Source organism: Polypterus senegalus, chromosome 11 (assembly GCF_016835505.1).
Source record: "Polypterus senegalus isolate Bchr_013 chromosome 11, ASM1683550v1, whole genome shotgun sequence".
Classification (NCBI taxonomy): domain Eukaryota; kingdom Metazoa; phylum Chordata; class Cladistia; order Polypteriformes; family Polypteridae; genus Polypterus; species Polypterus senegalus.
In genome coordinates this window covers 70,661,427-70,689,107 of record NC_053164.1, presented here as the reverse complement: position 1 = coordinate 70,689,107, position 27,681 = coordinate 70,661,427, and the positions used below count along the sequence as shown (strand labels likewise).

The 27,681-nt window shown below is 38.1% G+C and overlaps 2 protein-coding genes across 4 annotated transcripts in view; one reads left to right on the top strand and one right to left on the bottom strand.

Moving 5' to 3' along the window:
• The window catches only part of LOC120539782 (lectin-like), a 43,015-nt gene extending 42,482 nt beyond the window's left edge, over positions 1-533 (top strand). Inside the window, exon 6 of the mRNA XM_039770165.1 lies at positions 393-533. Coding sequence (XP_039626099.1) covers positions 393-454 — 62 coding nt within the window. The 3' untranslated portion in view covers positions 455-533. The remainder of the gene's footprint in view (positions 1-392) is intronic.
• Positions 534-7,653: 7,120 nt separating this feature from the next.
• zgc:165604 (uncharacterized protein LOC792578 homolog) overlaps positions 7,654-27,681 on the bottom strand; it is a 100,437-nt gene continuing 80,409 nt past the window's right edge. For 2 of the 3 annotated variants that reach the window (XM_039769000.1, XM_039769002.1), the window contains 4 exons: positions 26,087-26,242; positions 18,664-18,786; positions 18,207-18,375; positions 7,654-7,948 (listed from right to left, as the gene is read on the bottom strand). In XM_039769000.1, coding sequence (XP_039624934.1) covers positions 7,888-7,948; positions 18,207-18,375; positions 18,664-18,786; positions 26,087-26,242 — 509 coding nt within the window. In that variant the 3' untranslated portion in view covers positions 7,654-7,887. Of the gene's footprint in view, positions 7,949-17,813; positions 18,376-18,663; positions 18,787-26,086; positions 26,243-27,681 lie in introns of those variants that run through there. The other variant, XM_039769001.1, reaches the window with a different exon arrangement.

The following is a 27,681-nucleotide window of genomic DNA, read 5'->3' as shown; positions in this document are numbered from 1 at the left end:
AGAGTAGGGAGCAGATTGAGAAGACCCTTGAGTGGTGGAGATATGCTCTAGAGAGGAGAGGAATGAAGGTCAGTAAGAACAAGACATAATAGATGTTTGTGAATGAGAGTGAGGTAAGAGGAATGGTGAGGATACAGGGAGTAGAGTTGGCAAAGGTGGAGGATTTTAAATAGTTGCGATGAACGGTACAGAATAGCGGGGAGTGTGGAAGAGAGGTGAAGAAGAGTCACAGACCAAAGACATGCATGTTAGGTGGAATGGTGTTCCAGCTTTGCACCCTGTGATTACTGGGTAGGGCTTCAGCCCCCCACAACTCTGGTCAGGATAAAGCAGGTTAAAATAGGATTGATGGATGGGTGTAAATTTGTAATTTGTATCCATTTTCCTTTCAGGTACTGGAGTTTGGAATGACTTGTCATGCTCTACTAAAATGTCTTATGTTTGCGCCATTTGAGACTGCATCATCAGCTGATTTTTTTTAAAAAGTAGTTTTGCTGATTAATTCAAGTACTTTATATAATAAAGAACTCTGTAATTCATGGATACCTGAAAATACAATAAAGAGAAAATGCGCAAATGATTTTTGACTTTTTTCATTTTAATTTTCATTAAGATCACTAAGTGAAATCACTAAGAAATCACTAAGATTTTACCGCCACCTACTTTGTTTAGCAAGTTAGTCCAGTTCAAGGTGTCTTTGTTGAATACCTACTTGTTTCTCAAATTTAAGACAGTGCCCAAGCAGTTTAAATGTTTAAAAAAGAAACAAAAGAAAAAGCCTCTGCTATCCCACTAGGCCTGCCTAAATACATAGTTTAAATAGACCCTTCTGTCAGTTTCTCACCTCCCCTGGACATGGTTATAGATGGGCAGTGCTGTCATCTCCTCTAACAGGTCATCTGTCCACCCAACGTAAAATCAGTCAAAATAAAGTTTTAGCTTATTTTTGTATTTACTTGCCTTCCCTAAATATCCAAATGCCAACCTCAAAATAGCATCATTATCACACCACTAGACCTTCCAACATCACCCAAATTTCCATTTCCTCTTACCTTTGGCCTCCTGTCTATTTGCTCATTAGCTTTTTCTCCATCTCAGCTGCTGACTTCAATGTTGGTGCATTGGCAAAGTTAAGCACACCTCACGCCAAACTTCAACCACCAACGGAGTCAAGGGCAATCCTTGATGTGGTAACACTCCCCAGTCATATCATCCTCTTGTGGTATTTGAGGTCCCTCCAGCCATGGTCCACAACCTACTCAGACCTTTGAGGCATCATCTAGGTGGCAGGGTCCCACCAATCCCTCTCTGAAGAGCTGTCATCCTTAGGTTCAAGCATGCCTGGGATTTTTTAGACTGTCTCGTTTAGACTGTCTCGTCTACATTTAGTGATTTTTAGAAACCACGGTCAAGTGACTACTCACACTGCACAATTGTTTCACCAGTCGTATGTGTTCTCAAACTATTTGAACATGCTCAGTCTGATTGACACTCCATGACATAGGTGCTCAGGCTATATGTATACATGGTCCCGACAGACAGTTCTACCTATTCAAGAAAACATGATGGCCACAGGCTTCTTAAAATTTCAACAAAGGGCTACATTGCTGACACTTGCTGTACTGCGCTCTGAAAGTACGAAGAAGAGAAAAAGACATGGACATGTGGATGGGTGAGAAGACAAGAAAAATATGGTGTGTCTATTTAAGAGAAAGAATTGGAGGTACGTAATCTATATAATTTAATGCTGTGTATGTTTATTTTATGTTCTTCTAGTAAACATTTCCTAAGATTCTTTTGTCATTGGCCATTTAGTCGTTTATGAGTTAGCTTTTTCAAATTAAAAATATGAAAATAAGCCTGACAATGGCAAAACCCATTTCAGACTAACTATTTAATTGAAAACAATGGTATCCCTTTGATTTTTCTGGTTTGCTTCCTATTTTAACATAAACGCTGAGGTTCCTTAGTAAACTCTGCATTTCTTCAAGAATCCACTAGATGGTGCTGTGTATCTCTGCACTGATGAATTCAGACATTATAAATTTTAAGGTTTTGCCCTCTAAAAGTACATTATTGGCCTGATGTCTGTGAGAATAAATGTCAGCTTTAACTTAAAGACATAAAGAGTAAACTGTTACAATAAAAAGCTCAATGATAAAATGGGACAGTGGCCTGAAACTGATTAGTCATGTCACCCAGAGCTTTATGGGTGTCCTGACACCTCATTACCATTGGATGGCCTGCCCGACTCAGGCTTCAGTGAGGAAGCTGCCTGCTGTCCATAAGCTGCAAAACTGACAGACATTCTTATTTTAAAAGTGACTTGAAGATCTCAGGCTGCTGGGTGTCAACTGAAATGACCAGGGATTTCTGTTTTTAAAGTATATACTGACTTACCTCATTCTAGCCTAGTAAACACCTGAGATGACCTGATTCCCACAGATTTATCTGGATGTCAGTTTGAGACATTCATATCTCCTGTAAAACACACCTTTCATCTCTCTCTTACATTTTAATCGTCTATTCTCTAATCAGTTCTTTTGTACCTGTTACCCTTCTTCTTCCATCACTTCACCTTTACTTTTGTAGACGCTTCAAAGTTTGTTACCTTAAAGTGTATCATGCACTGCATGCCATCTGGATCTTTTGGATTATTTTCTTTGTAAATCACCTTGTGAAGGTGTGCTGCTCTGTGAGAACCAATAAGTAAAATAAAGTCTAATTCAGTAAGATGTAATTCATAGCGTCAGTACATATTAAAGTTCTACCAGTCAGGCTGCCATACTTAAAGACCAGATGAGACCTTGACAGAGTGTTCACAAGCTGAAACAAGCTGATACGGCCAGAGTGGTAAAGAATTCCTCAAAACTAGATAGTCCAGGGTTATAGAGCTAGGTGAAGGGCGGTGGGGTATGACAGATCATGTAGGAAGAGATACAGCAACATGGGAACATGTTACAGTGTTCTTATTTCATGGACAGTGGTACCCAGGCAATCTTTAAATAGAAGCAAGGGAGGCTAAGATGCTGGCAAGGACATTCCTGACCATAGCCTGGTATTGTATATTTAAAATACCAACACATTTTCCGTGTATAAAAAATACATCTCGCTAGTGCAGAGGGGACTGGGCAGTCTCTTGGTCTGGAATCCCTACAGATTTTATTTTTTTTCTCCAGCCTCTGGAGTTTTTTTTTTTTTTTCTGTCCACCCTGGCCATCGGACCTTACTTATTCTATGTTAATTAATGTTGACGTATTTTTATTTTTTATTGTGTCTTCTATTTTTCTATTCTTCTTTTTGTAAAGCACTTTAAGCTACAATTTTTTTGTATGAAAATGTGCTATATAAATAAATGTTGTTGTTGTAGTGAAAAATCCACCAATATATTTATATTCAGAACCTGCTTTTTTTGACCCTGGAGCCTGTCCTGGTAAGATCACATATATAGCAGGAAGCAACTGTGTATGTGGAATTCTGCAGCCACACTCAGTAATATCAACCACATAAGACTGAGATATCAAATGAACATGCAAGACAAAGAGTCACAAAATTGGGTGCTGTGCGGTGCTGATGAGGATATTAGCCATCGCCACACTACTGTTACATGACTCTAATAAAGCCCATAAAGGGCTTTGTTTCTAGAGTCATATATTGTTGAGCTACTTAAAAAGAATTACCTAGGACAGTGGGATCTGCACCTGAAGAAGTGGAGATGTTACTTTGGAAAAATGGTTCGATTCTTACGGAATTCTTTGTTGTGGTCTGAGTACGGACTGACTGTTGTGAGCTGCATTCATTGGCAGCAGTAGCCAAGTTAATTTAAGGCAAAATAATTTTTTTCACATTGATGTTCATTACAGTACACACACATATTATGTATGCTTTTCTACGGAACACACTCTGCATGAAAACATACATTGAGTTATGATGTAAGAAGCAATATGAATAATGCACAACAAACAGCAGTAATCTTGCACAGAGAATGTATGCAGTACCTGACTGAGGCAGAGCGTTTAGATATGCATACTTAACTAACCCAGTAAAACACTTGTGTAAAGGAATAGATTTGCTGTTTACTAATTTTTGTGTTGCAGGCAACTTTTGAGTTTGGCTCAGCAGCACCTTCTAGTGGCCACAGCTGATGTGTGAAGTGTGCAATTGATACAGAGCTGCCAGGCCTGGTTACTTACTGCACCTACCCAGTAAAACTGTCTCATAAAGGAATAGCCTGCATAACAACTCAGTTTGTGTGGCAAAGTCTGAACACTCAGATGTTGTTCAGTGAGGCTGAAAGAAAAGCATGCTAACATGCCAGCTAAGAGAAAAACATTCATTTTAGACCAACAAAACAATACAAGCTTTAATTGTATTAAAACTATTTAAAAACAAAGGTTTTTAATTAATGAATATCATTTTGTTAATCATGCAAATGAATTCTGTTTTGTGCCTTCTACATGGGTAAGAGCACAAAACCTTTTTCTGTAATACTCAAGAGGGTTGGAGAACACATTTAAAGGAAGTGGGTTCTGTAAGGAGATTGTTTCCATATCCTTCAAGCAACCAAGTCTAGATCACTGGACTGCCTTTTCCAACTCAGGTCACAGATTTTCAGTTGGTTTGAGGCCAGATGCTGAGATGGTTATAGTGAAACATAACTTTTCTTACTGCCTATTATCTTTGTTAATTCTAAAGTGTGTTTAGCGTCATTTCCACAGTGCAACTTCTTTTTGTGACCAAAGTTGTGGTCTTGATATCTTGAAACTTAGAGTTGATGATGACATTGAGCTTACCAAGGACTCCAATGCCAGTAGCAATAAATCAATTCCAAAAATTCAGTGATACATGTCCACATTTTATAGTTTGAATGAGATTATTTTCTTTGTATGTGTCCATCATCTGAAATCGAGACCTATGGATGTTGTGTGTTATTTGACAAACTTCTGACATGCCTGTTGTTATCAATATGTTCTTTCTTATTCTATATATATTCTATACTAGCTGTGTAAGCCCAAGCTGTAAAAAGCCCGTGGTCCTCGAAACTATTGAAATCATCAGAAAAAAAAACCCCTGAAATGTAGAGATGTCAGGTAATTGAAAGGAACTGCTCTAGACATCTCTCTCTGTGGGAGGAAAACTAAAAGGGATACCATTTTGCCAATATTAGCGGCTAAGCGACTTTGTCTTTCTTCTGAGGTTTCTTTTTGCTGACATGCTGGCCTCGCTTGTGTTATTAGCAGCTAAGAAAGTTTTCTGTTTCCTTGGAGGCGGAGCCCTTACCCCGACTCCACCTCTCACTTCTGGGCTGGACAGACACACACACTTCCACGCATAGACGTTTATATATAAGATAGCCTTTTGATGTTGATGTGTCATTTCTTATACTCCATGATGTCACGACACCTTGATGCAACCAGACACTGCAGATCTCCACCTCACCTCCACCATCATTTTACTTACTCTGAGTGGGAAACAAAGAGAGACCCCTGGCTGTCAGGAAAGGTTATTGGATAATTTTGAATTTCTTTATAATTATCTTAATAATGTTAGGTAGTGTATAAAATACATTATTTTATTAGTGAAGATCATTAGTTATTTGTATTTTGTGCTTTTGCTGTATGACATAGTAATGAATTACCATATTTTCTTTTTTTCTTTGTTCAGCTTTACTAAAGGTGGCCATAAATCTGTAATGTGTATATTGTGCAGAAAATATATGGTTAAAATGTTTTAATTTATTTCCACATATTAAATCAATTGCATTGTACAGTATATTTAAAATATTTTGCAATTTTGAACTATGTAATTTTGTTGAGGTAAATTTGTCTAAAACATTGTTTAAATTTTTTTTGATGTACATTATTAAGCAGTCATTTTAGTCTTGCACATAATCATTCAAATGATCTGATAAAATGAATGAATGTGTTCTCAGGTCTGAATGACGGTGAACACACAAATGTCCCTCCAGCCTGCTTGTCCAGTTTGGTGTCACAAGGAGCCAATCCTATCATAATAGCATTAGGCACAAGGTGGGAACAAATCCTGGACAGAGTGCCAGTTCATCACACGGCACACTCATGGACACAGTCATGACCACTCATGGTGGGCTAAGTTCAAGCTGCCCGTCAACCTAACTTGCACTTATTTGGAATGTTAGATGAAATCCAGAAGAACTAGGGAATAATAAACGTGGACAAAGTAAGAATGTAAAAACTCCATCTTAGACGGTGACTGGGCCTAAATTCAAACCCAGGACTGTACCACTGGGCAATACATTATATTTACTCTCAGTTTTTACAAACATCTACATTCATTAAGGCTCCTGCTCCATAAAACACAAATTAGGAAACACTAAAATAAGAAAATGGACAAATGGATGGGAGATATGGACAAAATTAAACATCACTAGTGAAACACATGGACTTGTGGTCCTAAAGTAAAATAAAAAAACAAACCAAATTAAAGTTAAGAAGCTGTTGATACTTCTTATGTTTTCTAAACAGTTGCTTCTTTCCATTTCTCTAGAAGTTACATGTTACTACTTGTGTTGGCTCATCTAGAACAAGTTTAACTTTACTATTTTGGCAACACACACTTGTTTTCAAGACAAAACAAATCCAGCTTGACATTGATCACTCAATGATGTAACTTTGCTAATTAGTGAATTAGTGGTTTTCAAGTAAACATCAGTCTGAAGATTTAAAAGCAATGCTTTAATGTGGTGGAAAGTTTTGACTATTTAACAATCTTTTCGATTGCCACCGTGCATTTCCGCCTCTGGGACGTTTTTGCATTCTGTATCCTAGACTTTGTCTTGCATGCCTGTGAACCATTGTGTTTGTCTGCCGCTCAGTTGATCTATATTTAGGAGTACTTTTGCTTTTCAGTTTGGTTTACTGTCATGACGTTTTATTCTTTGTCGTTCTTCATCACTTAATTTCTGTTATTTGCTTGAAGCTCAACAGATGTCACTGCTCTTCTTTTTCTTTCTACCATTCTAGAGGTTATAACTTGGCTTCTCTATCACTTCTCCATAAACACATGACCACAGGTCATCGCCACAAGGTTGCCATTACCTTTTTTTTCTTTAAATTTCCAGAATGTGGTCATAATCTTTTGATCAAGACAAAGATCAAGGTTCTAGCCCCAGTAGTTTGTGAGTATCCCCATGACAGATGGACAGACCTTAGGGTTTTATATATGAAGATTTCCAGAAGTATTTTGTGGTTCAGTCAGACAGTTCCAAAGTGCTTATCTTTCCATGACTTTAATACAGGTAATGCTCTGAGCAATCATGGACATACACTTTCTACTAACCTCTCACTCTGTATCTTCTTTGCCTGGCACAGATTGTTGAGGTTAAGTGTCAGAAGCAATGCATTGAGTTTATTTTACTTTGCAGGGTAGTACCCAAATGATTTCCTTAGACTAGCAATACTGTCAGGATAGGCGGCAACTCTCCTCAAGACTAAAATGGGAACGAGTTAGAAATTGGATGGATGGATGGATGGATGTTATAACAGTCAAGTGTTTTAAATTTTCTCATCATCAACTACAGTCCCTGGGGACTTTGAGAATCATTCTTGCCTACAAAACACCTCCAGGTAAAAAACTTGTATAACATAAAACAGAGTTAGGTTAACTAGGCTTTATTATCCCTCAGGGTAATTTGTTTTATATTTATGGTGAGCAAAAATACATTCATTACATACTGCATTAATTCTCGGGATGGATACTTACTGTTCAAAAGGCAGTATTTATTAATGAAATGGGAACATCATTCTGCACAACACAGAACAAGGTCATGCTTTAATGATTACGAACACCACAGGAAGGATCATTCCCAAAGGTGCACAAGGGTAGAGAAGTGCTGCTGTTTTAGCCTGATTAGGAGCTTGAAAATGGAAGTTTTGTAGAAGGGTGGCAAGCAGGAGATAAAGCGTCTGTTCTGTGAGGGAGAAAAGGTAAGGAAGGTGGGGGGTGAGAAGGATCAAGAAATGAAAAAGACAGCTATTATGTATTTATTTACTTAAAACCAATATATACATACTGGCTAAACCAACAATCAATAAGAACTTGATTTACCTCGTTAATTGAAGGGTAATTTGCAATTCATTAAAAAATATATATATGTTAAAATCTATGTAAGCAGCCAAGTAGACATCAGTGTACATAATTCCTCAGGATATAGTAACTTTTCAAGTTTCGGCATTGAGAGCATAAAAACAACACTACACTTGTTCTTGTTCACAGTTGGATTTGGAGCTCATTAAAGGACAAGGGTTTACCTGCAAATTTCCAGAGCGCTTCAATTCAGGAGTCCTTGCAGAACAGTCAATCGGATTGCATATTTATGGTACATGATTAATACTCTTAAAACTCCAAGAAGGGCCTGCCTGTGATCCACACCACTACACGACACTCATGCTACATGACACACCTACTACAAGACATGCCTACTCAATAGTACATTACATTCTTCAGTTTTATTGTCTAATCTTATTTGTTTCTCTTTTCAGTTAACTTTCTCCTTGATATCTTGTAAAGCATTTTGACCTGCATTGTTTGTATGAAAATACAGTATAGTACATTTGTTGTTGTTGTTGTAGTTGCCATTACTCTTGAGTGAGATAAACCTCCCACAGTCGTAATCTTACCCACAGTGTGAGAACAATGTGCAAGGTACACCTTGAGAAAGGAATGTTGAAAAAGACACAAATAGTCAAGCGTGTCGTGTAACATGACTGACGTGTACTGCAAAGGCCAATAAATGTCACTGGATGTGTGTGATTTATCTGGCTCGTGAACAGGACAGAACTGCGGAGGTCTGCAGTTGGATTCTATTTCAGAAAAGGACTACCACTGTACAGACTGCATGTTTGTGGCTTCAGTAATATTAATGGGCACCAGTAGGAAGCAGTCTTATTAACTGCTATTGTGTGGTGAGCACTGAATTCGGTCACTTGCTTCACCAATAATTAGCCAACATTCTAGCAAGGTCTATCATCCGAAGGTGAATATGAAAAGGTCAAACAAGAAGAGAAGGAACTGAAGTGAACTGTGAGCAGCACACAGGCACAGTGAAATCTATTATTGATTTTTATGCTACAGGGTGGGCCATAAGTTTCCATTCATAAGAAAAATAAACATTTTTTTATGAAAAAACATTTTTATTTATATAATATACTCTACATGACTGCCATTGTTTTGAAAACACATTTTAATACGTGTCCGCCACTGTTGAGGAACACGTATTAGCACAGCTGGAATTACGCCTGTAATGGCATTGGTGATACATTCCCTAAGATGATTTATATTTTGTGTGTGATGTTCATTCCAAGTTTTCTGTTAAATTTGATTGCAAACATGCAACTTCTTCCTGACCTGGCCATCAGTATGATTTCAATTCATTGTTCTCTATTCAAATGATTTTTTAGGTTATGTGAAATATAAAAAATAAAATGTTAAAAACCATATGTATGGAAACTTACGGCCCACCCTGTATAAAAGATCTAGTAAGGCTATCACCCACCATTAAATGTAAAGTAAAATGTGTCAGTGAGCCGTGCATGTGTGTGAGTCCTAAAATGAGGTTGTATTCTGACACTATGTGCCTTTTATGTCTGTTGTTGATAATTGCCCATGGACAGTTTGTATGTAGGTGGACTAAATTTTCTTCTCCTTTTGGGCTTTTTTATGAATTGGCACAAACTAGTCATTCACTACATTATTGAAAGTCATATTGTTGTTAAACAACAACTGTGAAGGCAAAATAGAGGCTGAAACAGAAAAAGACTCCCAGGACCTCCTATTGACTGATGCTAAAAGGGAGTTAATGAATAACACTACCACCCTGACTAAATCTGACACCAATCACAATGCCAATACTATAAGCAGTACTGTGCTTGCATTGAGACATGCACACCCAGTAGGGAAAAAAAAAATCTGTCATATGCTGGAGTTTATTTATCTTCATTGGAAATAAAGACTGGAAATGGGCAGTTCAGCGATACCTTGGACAGAGGCAGGGATTGCTCAAGCATGCCAGATATACAGATATACAGTATAGCATGTCTTTCAAAACATGGGAGGACACATTATTTGCTGGACTGCAAATTCTCCTGAATTTGGCACAGTTATATCTATTATTGATTTTATCTACCATCATATGAGTCCTGATAATACATTAACTGTACATTATTATGGTTAAGCATCCAAAACATTGACATCTTGTAGCAGGCAATGGCTATGGCTTAAATAATGGATCATTATAGAGATATATGCGTGAGCTAAATTTAATGCATTTTCCTATAAAGAACTGATAAAACATCCGTGTACAGAATATAATTTAATTTAGTGTAACATGGAATCAGAACCTATCCCAGAAGAGACAAGTGTAAGACCAACAAGTGTAGGAACAGGAACGAGTCCATAGGAAGGCTCACTCAAGTCAAGTTAAGTCAGATTTATTGTCATGTACACATAGTAAAACAAAATTCTTATTTTCATGTCTCCTTCAAGACAGTGGACAAAAATACAATGCAAAAAATATGTACAGCAAATAAAACAGAGAAAAAGTATGCTTGGCATGAAACACACATACACCATACAATCATACAGTATTTGTAAGTATATATTTGTACAAACCATTTGTTATGTTACATTATTTGAATTCTTACAATTGACTGCTCAGCAGCCTTATGTCATATAGGTAGAAGATATCCCTGAACAACTGGTGCGAGTGCCAGTAGTCCTGTGCCTATATCCACACACACTGGCCATATCTGCACTTATTTAGGATACAGGTAGAAAATTAAATTATAAAGAGAAAACAATACCAAGACATTTAGAACATACAAGCTCCACACAGAACTTGAACTCCTGGAGCTGAGAGAAAGACATGCTAACCATTTTCATACTATGAAAGAAATATGAAAGAATTAAAAATACTAGTAAAAATAATATTTCCAGAGGGCTGCATAGTAGCACAGTGGCTATAGTTGCTGCTTCATGGAGACAGCATACTAGTTTTGAAGCCACAGCCAGATGTTGGCTGTGTGGAGTCTGCACATTCTCCATGTTTTGGAGTGGGATCTCTTCTGGCATGTAAGTTAGATTCATTGGTGGTTCCTAACTGGACCTTGAGTGAGTGTGTGTGTGTGAGCAAGCACTGTGGTGGGCTGGCAGCCTGCAGTATTGGGCAGGTAGGGTTTAGTAGGATACTTTACATAAAAATACTCTTTAATAGATAGTTGCTACAGGTTTCAAGAAAGGGGACAGAGAGCATTGGATAGTTGATATGTAAGCCTCTGGTCAGAGTATACTACATTCTTATTCTGATAAACTGGAAGAACCCAAACTCTCCTCTTTTAAGTCAGTGGGAAACCAATGCAGGTTAGGTGGATTGGCGATTCTAAATTGGCCCTAGTGTGTGCTTAGTGTGTGGGTGTGTTTGTGTGTGTCCTGTGGTGGGTTGGCACCCTGCCCGGGATTGGTTCCTGCCTTGTGCCCTGTGTTGGCTGGGATTGGCTCCAGCAGACCCCGTGACCCTGTATTCGTATTCAGCGGGTTAGAAAATGGATGGATGGATGAAACCAATGTGTTATACTATTTGAAATTGGAAAAAATCAAGTACTCAGAGGATCCGTACAGATTTTTTTCAAAACATGGCAGGATCTAATCAGTAATATTTTAAAATAAGCTCATGGTGTATCGCCACGATTGCTGAAGGCCTGTGCGTTGGAACTGGGGAGTCCTCTACAGCGCATCTTCAACCTGAGCCTGGAACAGGGGAGAGTCTCAAGGCTTTGGAAAACATCTTGTATCACTCCTGTCCCAAAGGTATCACGTCCTAGTGAGCTGAATGACTTCCGGCCTGTTGCTCTGACGTAATATCTGATGAAGACCATGGAGCGGCTGCTGCTTCACCACCTGAGGTCACAGGTCCGCCACGCCCTCGACCCTCTTCAGTTCGCATACCAGGAGAAGGTGGGAGCGGAGGATGCCATCATCTATATGCTTCATCGATCCCTCTCCCACCTGGACAGTGGTGCTGTAAGAATTATGTTTTTGGACTTCTCTAGCGCCTTCAACACCATCCAACCTCTGCTCCTTAGGGATAAGCTGACTGAGATGGGAGTAGATTCACACCTTGTGGCATGGATTGTGGACTATCTTACAGACAGACCTCAATATGTGCGTCTTGGGAACTGCAGGTCTGACATTGTGTGCAGCAATACAGAGGCGCCACAGGGGACTGTACTTTCTCCGGTCCTGTTCAGTCTATATACATCAGACTTCCAATATGACTCGGAGTCCTGCCATGTGCAAAAGTTCGCTGATGACAATGCTATTGTGGGCTGCATCAGGAGTGGGCAGTAGGAGGAGTACAGAAAGTTAATCAAAGACTTTGTTAAATGGTGTGACTCAAACCACTTACACCTTAACACCAGCAAGACCAAGGAGCTGGTGGTGGATTTTAGGAGGCCTAGGCCCCTCATGGACCCTGTGATCATCAGAGGTGACTGTGTGCAGAGGGTGCAGACCTTTAAATATCTGGGAGTGCAGCTGGATGACAAATTGGACTGGACTGCCAATACTGATGCTCTATGTAAGAAAGGTCAAAGCAGACTATACTTTCTGAGAAGGTTGGCACCCTTCAACATTTGCAGTAAAATGCTGCAGATGTTCTACCAGACGGTTGTGGAGAGTGCCCTCTTCTACGCAGTGGTGTGCTGGGGTGGCAGCATAAAGATGAAAGACGCCTCACGCCTGGACAAACTTGTTAAGAAGGCAGGCTCTATTGTAGGAGTAAAGTTGGACAGTTTAACATCTGTGGCAGAGAGACGGGCACTTAGCAAACTCCTGTCAATCATGAAGAATCCACTGCATCCACTGAACAGTGTCATCTCCAGGCAGAGGAGTAGCTTCAGTGACAGACTGCTGTCACTGTCCTGCTCCACTGACAGACTGAGGAGATCGTTCCTCCCACACACTATGCGACTCTTCAATTCCACCCGGGGGAGTAAGTGTGAACATTAATTTTATTTTAATTTTTTTTCATTTTTATTACTATTTAATTTAATATTGTTTCTTTGTATCAGTATACTGCTGCTGGATTATGTGAATTTCCCCTTGGGATTAATAAAGTATCTATCTATCTATCTATCTATCTATCTATCTATCTATCTATCTATCTAAAGCACAGAGAATTTATTAGTTTTGGTATGTTCACAAGCCTTAAAATTCATGCCTTTTGCCTTGCCCTCTCTCTCAGGGGTGGGGATCGATTTGTCCTTAACTTAATTTTTTTTTTTGTAAAAACTTGATTGATTTGTATGGATTGCATTAAAATTAATAAAAATATAATAAAAAAAAGAGTATACTACATTCCATCCCAGTGATAATGACGCATTTGGACAACAAGCACATGTCCTGCTGCCATTAAACCTATTGAAATTACACACCATTGTTTGCAGGAGAAAAAAAAATAGTCTTGGCTGTGAATTAACTGCCTTATTTACCTGACTTGACAGCATGGAATGTGTGTTTCCTAAAATTTTGCAACTCCTGAACACGCGAATCTATAATCTTAAGAACACCTTACAGCAATTTAGAATGAGAAATACTAGAAAAGTTTCAACTAGTGGAACAAGTTTGTGTGTGTGGCAGTGGAGTAGTTTAAAAGAGTTTTGTAGCAGCTTGTTGCTTAATCCTTTTTGCTGGCAATCTCCAGGTGTGTTGACAATACCCTGCTTGCTCCCCTGACTTGACACTGCCCTAAGGTTCTTGTTGAATTGCCATGCCAACAATAAATTATATATATGTACAGTATATGAAATCTGTCCATGCCAAATAAATAGACTTCATACCTTGCAGAACTAAAAAACTGTCTCACATAAATTCAGACAATAAGGAAATGATAATAGGACCAAAAAACTCTGATTTTTAATGACCTAATGTAATCAAAGAGTCATATAGTAAACGTGCTGTGCTCTCCAATGATGGTGCCAGCCTTGATCTGTTGAAAGCTGACTTAGGTACAGGTAGGGACCCTACCGATATTTGAACCAAGATTCCATTAACTGCTTAATAAGGCAGAAAGCAAAAGAGACCCTGCTACCGCTCTGCCGTTGTAACCAACAGTCAGACATAATTAATGAGTAATGACTTAAACAGCTTGTTTCCTTCATATCTGGCGGATATGGCCACATTAATTTAAATAAAACAAATTCTATTTTGCTGAAAGTGGGAATTACAATATATTGAACTGTCCAATTCAGTACACAGGTGGAAATTAAGGTAAATACTTAAAATAAGTCAATACAGCTTATATCTATATGTATAAAATTCTTTTCGCGTTTGAAACGGAAATTACGTATGACCACGCGAAACGGAAACTACATATGACCACAGAACATATTATAATACAGCAACTAATCACTTCATTTGTGGATGCCATTTTTATATCGTCTTTATGAATTGTTATTTGTGTGAGAGTTACTTTACTGATATTGAAAAGAAGTAAACACAAACACACCACGCCGATCTATCCCATAGAAGTGCGCCCCGCGTCACCCTCTCCCAGCCTTCCTTTCTGGACTCCAGCGCTGAGCCGTTCGACGCCAGGAGCATTCTGACAGAGTATTTTTATTTATTCATCCACGTGACTGTCGCGGAAACTGCCACATTATAACTTTATTTTAATTGGCAGTACTTGATAGTAGAAGAGATGAGGAAAACAGCTTTGCATCTTTCTACTTTTTAACTGTGCCGAGCTGTAAACAATGTGAAGACGACACTGCCTTCAGCTGCGAGGGGTCATGAGAACAAAGTGGACGCTCAGAGGTGTGGAATGTCGGGCTGCTCTGCCGAGTCGAGAGCTTCATAGTTTCGGGCAGTGTCCTCTCTTCTCGCACTGTTTGTGACACTTCGAGTGCCCCGTCGGCTCCTGGGAGAGTGGAAATCATTGCGAATGAGTGTGATCGGTGCCGTCGAAGCAAAACTCTCTTTGTAAATTGTACTTCATGATTACTTACTGTCCCTTAAGGTGAGTTCAGGCCACTAAAACCCCGCAACATTCAAGGTTGCTTTTGTGATAAATTGTTTTAAGAAGATGGAGGGTTTACATCTAAGAAGATGTACCGACCTCTTCATGTTAAGTTTTGGACATGGGAATTGTTTGGACCTTCTGCCCATTAAGCATGGAAGGGCAGCGTCCTCATTTCTCAGAATAATTTTTCTCTTAAATCGCAGGCAGGTAGTGCAAGGTTGTCAGGCAGAAATTTGCAGGATTGCATAGAAAATGTAATTTCTACACCACAGCGGTCGTGTAGCACCTTTCACAAGGGATCTGCTACCGAGAGATAATCCAAATACATTTAAGCTGCTGGTAGTGCTACTTAACTGTTGTTTTATAGCGCCTATAAAATGTACTTTACTTGAAAGCACTCCAGTACTGCGCAATACATCTTTACTTCTTACATGTTAATGTTTTACTGTTTAATAATTTATATACTACATTTTATTTTTTTCCCTTGCACTCAGTGAGCGAAGCCACTGGGTAATGAGCTAGTAGTTCCTAAAACTAGAACTACAAAAATAAAGTTTGAGGTTTTGTGAGGATTGTTCAGAAAGATTTACACTATTTTTATTGCTAGTAATGTACTGTACAATTGTTTTAACACATTAATAGACTAACAATATATTTGCTGCACTCCTCATTTATCTGCAATGTGTCCATGAACCTCCTAATTTTATATTTCTTTGACTTGCTAGCTTGTCGACTGCTCTTGTTATATCTTGTTATATCAAGAGTGATGTGATGGTCTCAAAGAGAAAAGTCATCTGGCCCAGTATCTAAACAATACAGTCTGATTCGTCTCAATTGAGGGTTAGTTAACTGCTTCTTCAGCCTAGCCTGGAGCCTAAAACTGTTTTTTTTTTGTTGATTAATGAGAATCTGATTCTTGAAGTTAATGGAATCTTTCATTAAACTATTTGCCTCAATCCTACTTATTCTTCTGCTTTTAAATTATATATTTAATATTTTATTTTTTTAATAAACCACCAAAATGTGGTATGAGCAAATGAGGATTAGTGGACATCAGATCTCAATCTTTTTTCGCCTCTTGTCTTTTTTAATTTTACAGTCACACTACTAGTTTAATATGAGCAGACACAGTTCCATAAAGAGCTCTGTCATTGCTTGCTACCTTTTTATTTGCACCTCGTTTTTGGTTTGCAGTTAATTAAGAGTAACAAAGCAATGACGGGATAAGAAACTTCACAGGTAGGTGCACTATAATGCATCCCGTCATCCTTTTTTGAACCCACATTACAGGGATGCATGGAACCGATGTTTATCCCAGCAGAACTATGGAACAAGGCCACAATGAGTGACATTCCAGTCATTATTTTAGAGTGGGTCAGCTTAGAGTCACCAATTCTCCAAGCAGACATCTTGTGATGGGGTAAAGAGCTGAAACACCCAGAAAAATATAAGAGGTTGCAAACACACAGAGACAAGTGACCACTGTTAATTCAATAATTTAAAAAAAATTGAGAAAAGATTAGCATCACTTATATTAAAAACTCTGAGAAGCAAATCCTGCAGTATTAATTATTTCTGAAATTACAGAAGAATCCTTTAAATAACTGATAAAATCCATTAACAATTGAAAATAACTTCTAAATTATGACATGGCTTGGAGTTAAAACCACCAGCCATACTGGATTCTCAGAACTAGGATTATGAACTACTGGAAACTATAATCCACTTATAAAAAAAGATGTCATTTCACCTTTTATGCACAAATAGAAGGTTAAGGTTGAGGCTATAATGGTACTTTGCATCTCTGCACACCAGTAGCTCATAATGCTCAGGTTCTCTTCAACAGCCCTACAGCTGCATATTCTAACAAGGATTGGTTCCATGTATCCCAGTCAAGCATTATGGGGGAAATGATTCTCTCCTTCAGGTTCGCCATATCATCAATCCTTAATGAGCAAACTGGTTCCGGTTTTCTAGGCTTCCAGCCAGGCTTCACCGAGCACTCTCTGCCTTCAGCTCATGTATGCCTATCTGCACTTGCTGTGTCGCCTGCTCCACCATTGTTCCAGGTCGTTATTCTCTTTCTCTCTCTCTCTCTCCTTCTCTCTGTCTCTTAATCTAGTGTATATCAGATTGGCGATTCCCTTCTGAGAAACACTCTTCAAGGACTGAGTCCTTCATCTCTACCAGTCCCTCTCCTACCACACTGGCATGCACAGGTGCTCTGAAATAGCCAGTGTCCAACTTTATATTCAGTGCTTGTTCTGTGGAAAGCTTTTGCCTGTTCTTTGTTGCAATGACAGTGCAGGTAAGCATTGCATTTCATTCCTAACAAAATTCAGAAATGAAAAAAATTTAAAAAATCTTTCATTACTAGTGTTACTTTGATTAAGCTGCTGCTTCAGTAGAAGTTTTATTTATTTTTTTACTTTTTCAGAAGTAAACAGCTCGGACAATTACATAAAAAGAACTGATTTATTTAGAATTTGAAGACAACAAAATCATGCTTATGAACAAAAAGTAAGAAATCACATAATACATGACTGATAATCTCTGCATAATATATATCTATATATTGCTTTCTAAATCTTTTCAGTGACAATTCAATAACAAAAATCATGAATGATCCATCTTCTGTCTTTGTAATTAACTACACGACAGAGAGCAGAAATATAGAAATTAATGCAAATGTCAAGCAATCACATATTACTGTAACATGCTGCAGTGAAAGTGTATTAAATGTTAAAAAGAACCTCAGGATTTATGAAAATTGATCAAATTACTTAATATTCTTGGAAAATATTGCCCTGTACCAGTTTTCAAAGGTATAGCAAGCTGTTGACACTTATACTGAGATGTGTTTTCCCTCATGGGTTTTCAACTTGTCATTAAAAGAACAAACATCTGGCAAAAAGTTGATTATTCCTAAGCAAGTTACCAAACATTATGGATAAGAATGAAAAAGCAAAAGTAATTTGAGGTGTTATTGGCTGAACAATAAAGAAAAAGAATGTTGTAATGTTAATGTTATTAACTTTTCCAAAATGTAGGAAAAACATTACCTCAGGCAACACCTAAATATTGGAGTCATTTAGAATTCAAAGAAGATCATCCTTTCTAAACAAATGATCTTTGCAGCAGAGTGGACCTGTACCTGATCTCATTATAGCACAGCTCCTCCTCTTCTCTCTGTCCACTCCTGTTTGTTCTGTCATAGCCTGATCGATGTAGCCACAGAACCAAGGCTAGCAGTGTTAGAAGGATCAGAGCCATCGTGAGTGTCACAAAAATACTCTGGAGAATGCCAGAAGTACCATGTGGAGCTATTTGGAAAGAGACACAAGCTACAATAAAAACAAAGCCTACAGATGGATTTACATTGTTCTAGCTGTTTAATAGGCAGCATACTGTGTTTCATTTGTATATCTGATGCCATTTGGCTTTGAATACAAATTAAGCTCTTCAGTAGACTTTTCCTGATTTGAACTATCACTATGTAAAAGTACTTACTTTTTATTCATGTCCTCTTAATCTGGTTCATTTTGTAATTGTCTATTTAAATGGCATTTTAAAACCTATAGTAAGCCAGTGATTAACATTCAGTTACTTACTATTATGGATGATGAGCTCCACTGAGCAGATCTCTGTACCCAGTCGATTAGAAACTGTACACTGATAGAGTCCAGATGTTTGAGAGGAGACATTGAAGATCTGCACTGTTCCCCTTAGAGAATCTGTTTTCCACAAAAACAAAAGGTGGATAAGAGAAGTGCTATTACCAAACATGTGAGAAATTAGTTAGAAGACCAAAATAGCTACTAAGGATTTAATTGTGGATAACAGATGAAAAACAACAATATGAATGTGATGTTTCTTACAGCTTAGGCATTTAAGGTACTACTTAAATTAATGCAAATGTATAATATATACATATTGAAAATACACAATATATAGATTAATGTGTGGTGGCACAGTGAAGCAATGGTAAGCACTGCTGACTACTGCTGTCCAGATGACTGGGTTACAATCACTTTTTATGCAGAATATGCACGTTCTCGCTGTTGTGATTAGAAATACACAAGATGACACAAAGGGATGAAGAAGCTACGAAATAAACAAAAACTGATTTCATTGGTCACAATCAGAAACAGACCTCATCTGATCCTAAACTCAAAATGCAGGCTTCAAAGGCCTGCACAAGCCCAAATACTCCAAACACTCAAAAATACACAAAACTCCTCTTCAAGGAAGAGAAAACCATAGAATCCCTAGCTTGAGAAAACAAGGAAAACTAAAAGTTGTTATTGGGGAGGGCGGCAAACTGAGAAGTAGAAACATCAAAAGTGGGAACTCCGAAAACACCTCTAAACATTTGAATGCAGCATATGTTTCAAAATCTTAAAGCAGATTTGCCCAACATTGATGCTGATGAGAATTTATCCTTCAATTCTTACTACTTTCTGTTTTTAAAAATGTCATCCTTGGTTAGATTGCAGTTACAATCATTAGAGGAGACCATTCCTGTCACATCAATGTGTGTTGACTGAACATGCAAGTAAGAATCAGACCTTACTCTGTACACTTGACAATACTATTACTACTACTAATAATAAGAATACATTTTTGCATGTCTTCTACAATAACCTGCGTATGAAAGAAATCAGCAAGCCATTTCAGCAGGCTTTTCAACATGGATTTCCTATTTTTATACTTTTCATTTTGAGAAAAAAATGTAGGAAGTGAGAGAAACTCACAGTGGTATGCAGAAACTATGTCTGAAAAGCCCCCTTTTGACCTCTGGATTTTTGAAAAATCCTGTCAGCTGCATCTGAAAAGCCTCCCCTTTGACCTCCGTACTTTTGAATAATGCTGTCACCTGCATTATTGTGTCTTAAGGAAGTAAGTGAACCCTGGTATGTTGTAATATAAAGTAACTAGATATATTATTAGAGAATGGATTCAGATTAATGATACCGAGAACCAGAGGTTAGTCAAATATGACCAGAATGGTAATCCCTGCAACCCTTGCATGCAATAAATGAAAAAGAAAAACTACAAAGAGCAAGCAAGGCTACACTTGAAAATACAGACTTTAAAGTCAGCATTTCAATGGAATTAAACAAAAGCAAAACATAAAGAACACAGCAAAGTTGAAAAACAATAATATTTTCACTAGAAAAGCCATTTAAATCAAAAACATGAGAAGTTACTGAAGCATACCTAAAGCATGAATTCTGTGTAAATGACCTCATATGACTAGTAGACCATTGTGGTTGCTATGCAACTATGCAATGCAGTGTAGGGTTAGATCACTGGTCCTCATCCACTAAGTTGCTTGTTCATTCTCTTCTCTGATTTAATCTGCCTAGTTCCTGATCTTGTAAATCAGCTGGGATAAAGGTAACTGCTGATATGTAATAATATAAATAACATATGAAGCTATAGCGATACTGAACTACACATGGAAAGTGTAACCAAACACATGCTGAAATCCTGGGCACCATTGTTCACCTAATATCCTTCATATGTATGGTTTACTTTACCTGACCTGACATGAGAAGGAATGGAATGTACATAAATGTGCCTTGTAATGGACAGAAGCTCTCTCCACATTTTTTGTTGCCTTGCATTCACTACTAATTGGTGTTGGGTTAGGCACAGAAAATGATTGGACAATTAAAATAGGGAAAATGAAGTTTGAATACAAGGCTTAATGCTGTTTTCATTATATTATCTATACTAATAAAAGGCAAAGCCCTCACTGACTGACTGACTGACTCATCACTAATTCTCCAACTTCCCGTGTAGGTAGAAGGCTGAAATTTGGAAGGCTCATTCCTTACAACTTACTTACAAAAGTTAGGCATTTTGAAATTCTACGCATAACGGTCATAACTGGAACCTACTTACATACATATATACGGCCATAGCCTGCAGCTCGGTCGCCGTGTGAGGCGGAGTTGCGTCCCTCATCGTCACGCCTCCCACATAATTGAGTGCCTGCCCATATAAGGCCGTCCGTCAGCAGCTATCCAATAGACACGCTACCGCGAAATATTCGCAGGTGAAGGACTGTGCTTATGCAAATTAAGATGAGATGGTCAAGGATAGACTAGCGTTTGGCACAAACTCAGCGAAAGTGGGAGAGAAACTTTTAAGTGCCGGGTCTTAGCTAACATTAAATAAAGCCGTGCACATCGCAAGATCGCACGACACAGCACAAGCACAGCTGAGAACCTTCGATGCATGTACTCCGAGCGGCTCACGTGAACTGACTTTGCAGGACTGGGAAAGGTAAACCCGTGCATGCAGTGTGTGATGTCTCAGATAAAGAGGAAGACGAGCTGCTTATTGATGCAGTAGGAAATGAACAACCCTCTGACACTGAACAAGCCTTTGTACACATATCAATAGGAAAGCAAGGTGTAAAGCTTAAGTTTAACTTACGTTCATAGACACGCTGCCGCTAAATATTCGCAGGCAAATCCACAACTTAATACCGGGAATGCCTGTTAAACATCTTAGATTCACGAGTACCGATTTGGGTAGTGATCACTTCCATGAATGAAACCTGTTCAAAAAATGCATTATACAATTGAGAAGGCAGCAAAAGAATATGAAGCGAGTGACGCATACAAGCATATTCATAAGTGCAGCTACTGCAGAAACAAAGCACGGTGTAAACCTTAATTTTAAATTAAGTTCACAGACAGGCTGCCGCTGGTGTTTGTCATGCCTACGACAAATACGATATTCGCCAGATACAAGTTTGATGAGAAGAGGCAGGGTATAAATGAGACTTTTGATCACTTTGTAACAGAGTTAAAATTGCTGGTGAAGGACTGTGCTTATGCAAACGAATAGGAAAGCAGGGTGTAAAGCTTAACTTTAAATTAGGTTCATAGACACGCTGCCACTGGCGTTTATCATGCCTAAGATGAATACGATATTCGCGAGATACAAGTTTAATGAGAGGACGCAGCGTATAAATGAGACTTTTCATCACTTTGTAACGGAGTTAAAATTGCTGATGAAGGACTATGCTTATGCAAACAAAGATGAGATGGTCAGGGATAGAATAGTGTTTGGCACAAACTCAGCAAAAGTGCGAGAGAAACTTTTAAGTGCTGGGTCTGAGCTAGCATTAAATAAAGCCGTGGATTTGGGTAGTGAACACTTCGATGAATGAAACCTGTTATCTTTACAATGGTTGACAAACACAGAATATAACTTGAACACAACACATCCTCCAAATACGAACCTGATTGAAAGAAATAATGATAATCAAATCCTTGATGACAGCAACACTCATAACAGTGACAAAACAATTACATTGACAATCACATTACGTTATTTTTAAAATGTTTCCTTTTCTTTTTCATAACTTCTTTAACAAACTACTTCTCCTCTGCGAAGCGCGGGTATTTTGCTAGTACTTAGATATAACAGAATGTTATGAACCAATTTCCTATTCCATCTTCCTAAAAGTTTATTTGCATGTGCTTTGATCTGGACATACTGTTGGAATCACCAAGATTACAGCATTATATTTCTGAAGTCAATATTTCTTATGATTATTGTATCTATTCATTTACAGTATGTGACAATGGTACTGGATAGGTGAGTATCTATGCCTGACACATTTGTATTAATCAGATACTTCATATGTTAATTGTGGTCTCTAGATGGTGCTATTTCACCAAACTTAAATGTTGGTTGTGAGGAAAAAATCTCTCTTATTATAAAAATAAATCCTGGAATGCAAAAGCAAGGCTACGATACGTGATCTTCTCTTGAAAGACATTTAAAAGACCTGTGAGACAAAAGACACTTGCCACAGAGCATCTTGCAGGGACCGTAAACATAAGGTTTGGTGCCAAGAAATTGTCCCAGGGCCGTTTCGTGGGGACCTGGAACATGAGATTCTTGCAAGACATGCCCTACTTACAACAGATATCATACAAGAACACATGCATCAAATAGGCAGATAGATTATGAAACCAGTAAAATTATTGTAGTGTCCCAGCCAGGTTGAGGCCTTTTTGGTTTTAAGTGACTGTTCGGTCCGATTTAGGGAGGGCGGAGTACAGCACGGAAGACTGATAGCAGGATATTGATTAATGCGGTAAGGGGGGGGCAAGACTCGGGGGATGAGGCATTGGAGAGGGTGCTAGAAAGTGGTGTTTGGGGTTACGAAGTCAGCGATTGTTCAAGAAAAACTTTTGTGACACTTTATCATGTCAGTCGCTACAGTATCAAAAAAAAGATAGAAAAGATTGCATTACCACAAAACAAATGGTGATTAATCATCAGAACCAGGTGTAATTGAAAAAAGAGCAGGACAAACCGAGGTCAGAAATAAAAGGCAAAGAGTAGAGTCTTTTCGCATTTGCATCATTCTTATGCACAAAACGTGGATTTACACAATAATAGACCATACGCTATGAGAATCTGTGGTCCCGCAACAGTTAAAGCAACGACAAGTTGAATTTCAAAGAATACACAATTCAGTCAGGTGTATATTGATTATCACGGAGAAGCAATGCAAATTTTAACAGGCAAAAAGAAAGGCAATGTATATATTCCGTGAACAACATTACACACCAAAGGAGATCATGATATGCCATTCGTATTAAAATGTTTACAGCTTACTGTGTGAATAGCTTTTGCTATGACAATCAATAAATCACAGGGACAAACATTAGAAAAAGTCGGATTATTTATTACAGAAACAAACAATATTCACTCACGGGCTGTTATATGTTGCATTGTCACAATGTGTCTCCAAAAAATATTGTTTTTAATGAAGCTTTAAAGTGCAAATAATGAAATTGAAACAATTCCAAAGAAAAAAAAAATTAAAATTGTATATCCAATTAACCAAACACAGGGGTTGGTGAGCGAAGCAAGCAGGGGGCGAAGCCCCCTAGTAACTAAAAAGCAAATCTTTTCCTTTATGCAAGAGTTTTACTGGGTAGGTAAGTAAGTGTATCTGGTACCTCCATATCTGTCATACAGAGGAAATGTTATACAGACCTTGGAAAAGGGAAACCAACAGGAAAAATTAAGAATGATGTACAGCCACTAACTCAGTTTCCATTTAAGACTTTCGTCTGGAGGAGAAGCATCCGTAAGTTGCATGACATCCCAGTCTGAGGCCAAGCGCCTTCCCCCTCACTAACTATATAATCAGACACTATTCTGGAAGACAGCATTCTTTTAGGAACCTGCTTTTAAGGAGGAAGGAGTTCCAACATCGAGAAGTATTTGCTCATTGGTCTTGTAACCCCAGCATTGCTGAGACTGCATTTTCGGTTTTCTTATTTAAGTTTCATCCTGCACATTAAACAGAGCGTCTCCTAGAGCCACAGAGTTTTTTAATGAAGTAGCTCATTTTCTAACTTTGTCTTCTCACTTACTGTACTTTGTACATGTTAGCTTAGTACTGTCTGCTGTGCATTATTCATTTTGCATCTTCCATCATGCTTCATAATACATATTCATGTAGAGCAAGCTGTGAATGAGCAAATATAATGTGAACATCAGTGTGGAAAAATTATTTGCATGAAGCCAACTTAGCTACTTCTAGCAATGACCACAGCCAACAATATTCAGTCAATAGTTAGTAATAATCAGTCCCAAATAATATATTTTGGAAGAAGCAATAGCTTTTCTAAAATAACATTTCCACGAATTTTTAGCCCGACATAAGCATTTCCTTGAGAATGACTGATTATTAATTTACAATTCTGTTTCATTTTCTATTCATTTAGTTAATGTGACGCATGTGGTACATGCATTCAGTTGTTTGCTTAATACACCAGAAATGTTTTATTTCAATTTCATTTTATTTACTATAGTTAGATGATAATATATAGTGTAACTATTTTTGTTGGTGGTTTTACATTAAAGATGCAATTTTCATTTATTCATAAACCATTGCAAGAGAACTGAGTAAAAAAAAACTCAAAGGTTTTTACTTAGATCATAGTTAATAGGGAAGTATTTAGTTAATCCGGAAACTAAAAGCCTGTGGTGGCTTAGGTAAATGTACCACTAGTACCTTCGAAGAGAAAGCCTGTGGGGCAGCATGCAGAGTACATGCATACATATATAAAGTTCATTGTACTTCATTGTAAATATTGCATGTAAAACAGTTTTTCAATTAATTCCTGAAAGGATCTAAACTGATGATGCTGTGGTTTGCATCTATATAAAATAAAATCGTAAACAGTTTTGATGTCTGTTTGTTTGTTCAGCAATCACACAAAAACGCAGAAATGATTTTCATAAAAATTTGCATGTGCCCTGCCATGGGTCTGACTTAAAATATAGGCTATATGTCATATCAGAGAGGGATGTTATAAAGTGAAGGATGCATTCAAAAAACATTATGGAGACTACAGTTCCCATCAGGCGGCAGGATTGCCAAAGCGTGATTTCAAAGGCTACTGGTACATACAGCATTTTCTTTTCAGTTAATCTGGATACCAGTTTCGTTGTCTTGCTGGATTACAGCTTTTATCTAAGAGGATGTCTTTTTGTCTTATAATTGGTTGTGTTTAGCCATGTTGAATTTCCAAAAGAAAGTTTTGGTTTTTGAGCATTTTAATTTTACTAGAAAATCTATCTTAGAGGGCGGCACAGTGGCGCAGTGGTAGCACTGCTGTCTCGCAGTTAGGAGACCTGGGTTTGCTTCCCGGGTCCTCCCTGCGTGGAATTTGCATGTTCTCCCCATGTTTGCGTGGGTTTCCTCTGGGTGCTCTGGTTTCCTCCCACAGTCCAAAGACAGGCAGGTTAGGTGCATTGGCAATCCTAAATTGTGTGGGTGTGTGCCTTTTGGTGGGCTGGCGCCCTGCCTGGGGTTTGTTCCCTGCTTTGTGCCCTGTGTTGGCCGAGATTGGCTCCAGCAGACCCCCGTGACCCTGTAGTTAGGATATAGCGGGTTGGATGATGGATGGATAGAATCTATCTTATAAAGATGAATACACAGTACATAAGGTATGACTGGAAATGAAGTGTGATCTCCCTTACCTTCCATGTTGACTGGAAGAGATATCCTGTCCGGTTTGATTTTGCTCCAGTTTAAATCAGGTACTGGGACTCCATACTCTACAAAGCAGGTCAGAGAAATGCTTCCTCCTTCATCCATATTACCACTCACGAAACAGTGAGGAGAAGAGGGAGGTGCTGTGGTATAATACAGAGGGTTATTGTCTTTAAATATTTAGACAAGAATAAGGACAAACAGCAAGAAACTATATTCTTGGAAGAATGAAAATAGTGAAACAGGGGAGCAGAATTTAAAATCTACCACTGGTATTAGGAGTCACATAAAACAAAAGAATTTTCATCCATCCTCCAACTTGTTCAGTCCATATCAAGGTCACTCAGGGTCCTGCCTATCATGACAGTCTCAGCTAGATAGTATAACAGATGCAAGACACATTTATGTATACTAGTCAAGATAGAATCACAATTAATCTTTGTGTTGTGACAGAAAAATGAGAAGAAAAATTCATATAGAGACATGTCCACCAACAGTCACCAGCATGAGATCTGAACCCAGATCTTGGAAGCTGTGAGGCAATCACACCACCATGCTGACTCACACAGGTGTATAACTTGTTAAACAGCATACTACTGTAACAATGCAGCTACAAGCAAATAAAGGCAGAACATAAAAGCAAATGTTCTATTTGCAGCATAATCTAATAAACAAAATCTGATTTTTTAATTTCTTTTTTGTGATGCAAAGAACTTCAACCTTAGGTATTCTGTCTTATCAATCAATGAATAACATGTGTCTGCAAATCTGAAAAGTGGAAAAACCTGTTTATATAATAATGGAGACGTCACAATATACTGTGGGAGAGCTTTTTCAAAGAGCTTTGATACGTCTGCCATGGATCAAGTGTAGTAACGTTTAGAGAACTGAATACACTCTCTTAATGGAATGTTCCTGCAAGTCCAGACATAAGCCACGTCTATCTGCATAATCCAATGCAGCCATTTGAGCCATAGTGTTGTTGCGGTCCCTAATTGAATTTTTGTAGAAATTTACAATGTTAAGTAAACATTTTTCCAGCTCAGAACACTATGATGCTACCATTTAAATAGCAGATTAAATTCCTATGGAAAACATCTGATGTTAACTAATGTATAGATGGAAAGTTAGCATAGCTTGTGATGTTAAGCAACTGTTTTATTAATGTATTAAAATGTACCTTTTTAGGTAATCATCACTGAACCATTGCAGCACTGGGAGAATAATATGATTGGTGTTTGAATGTACCATAAGAAACCATGTTGTATGCCATTAACAGCATAATGTTTGAACAATTCTCAGTGCAAAGTCTATCAGTACAGTATATAGAAATGTTGAGGTATGTTAGGTAGCAATGAAACATGCAATTGTTTCACACCAATCAAAGCTTCTAAGATGCTTCACAATACACCAGGCTCCCTTGTGACATTATTTTAAAAGCCTTCAAAAAGTGGAGTGAGTAAAAAATCGACATCAGGCTTCTAGATTTGGGGACTTTTATTAACCTAGGGTCATAAGAATTCTGAGCATCAGAGAAGATTCAAGAACTTCATATGTTACAATAGTCTTTTAATGTCTAAAG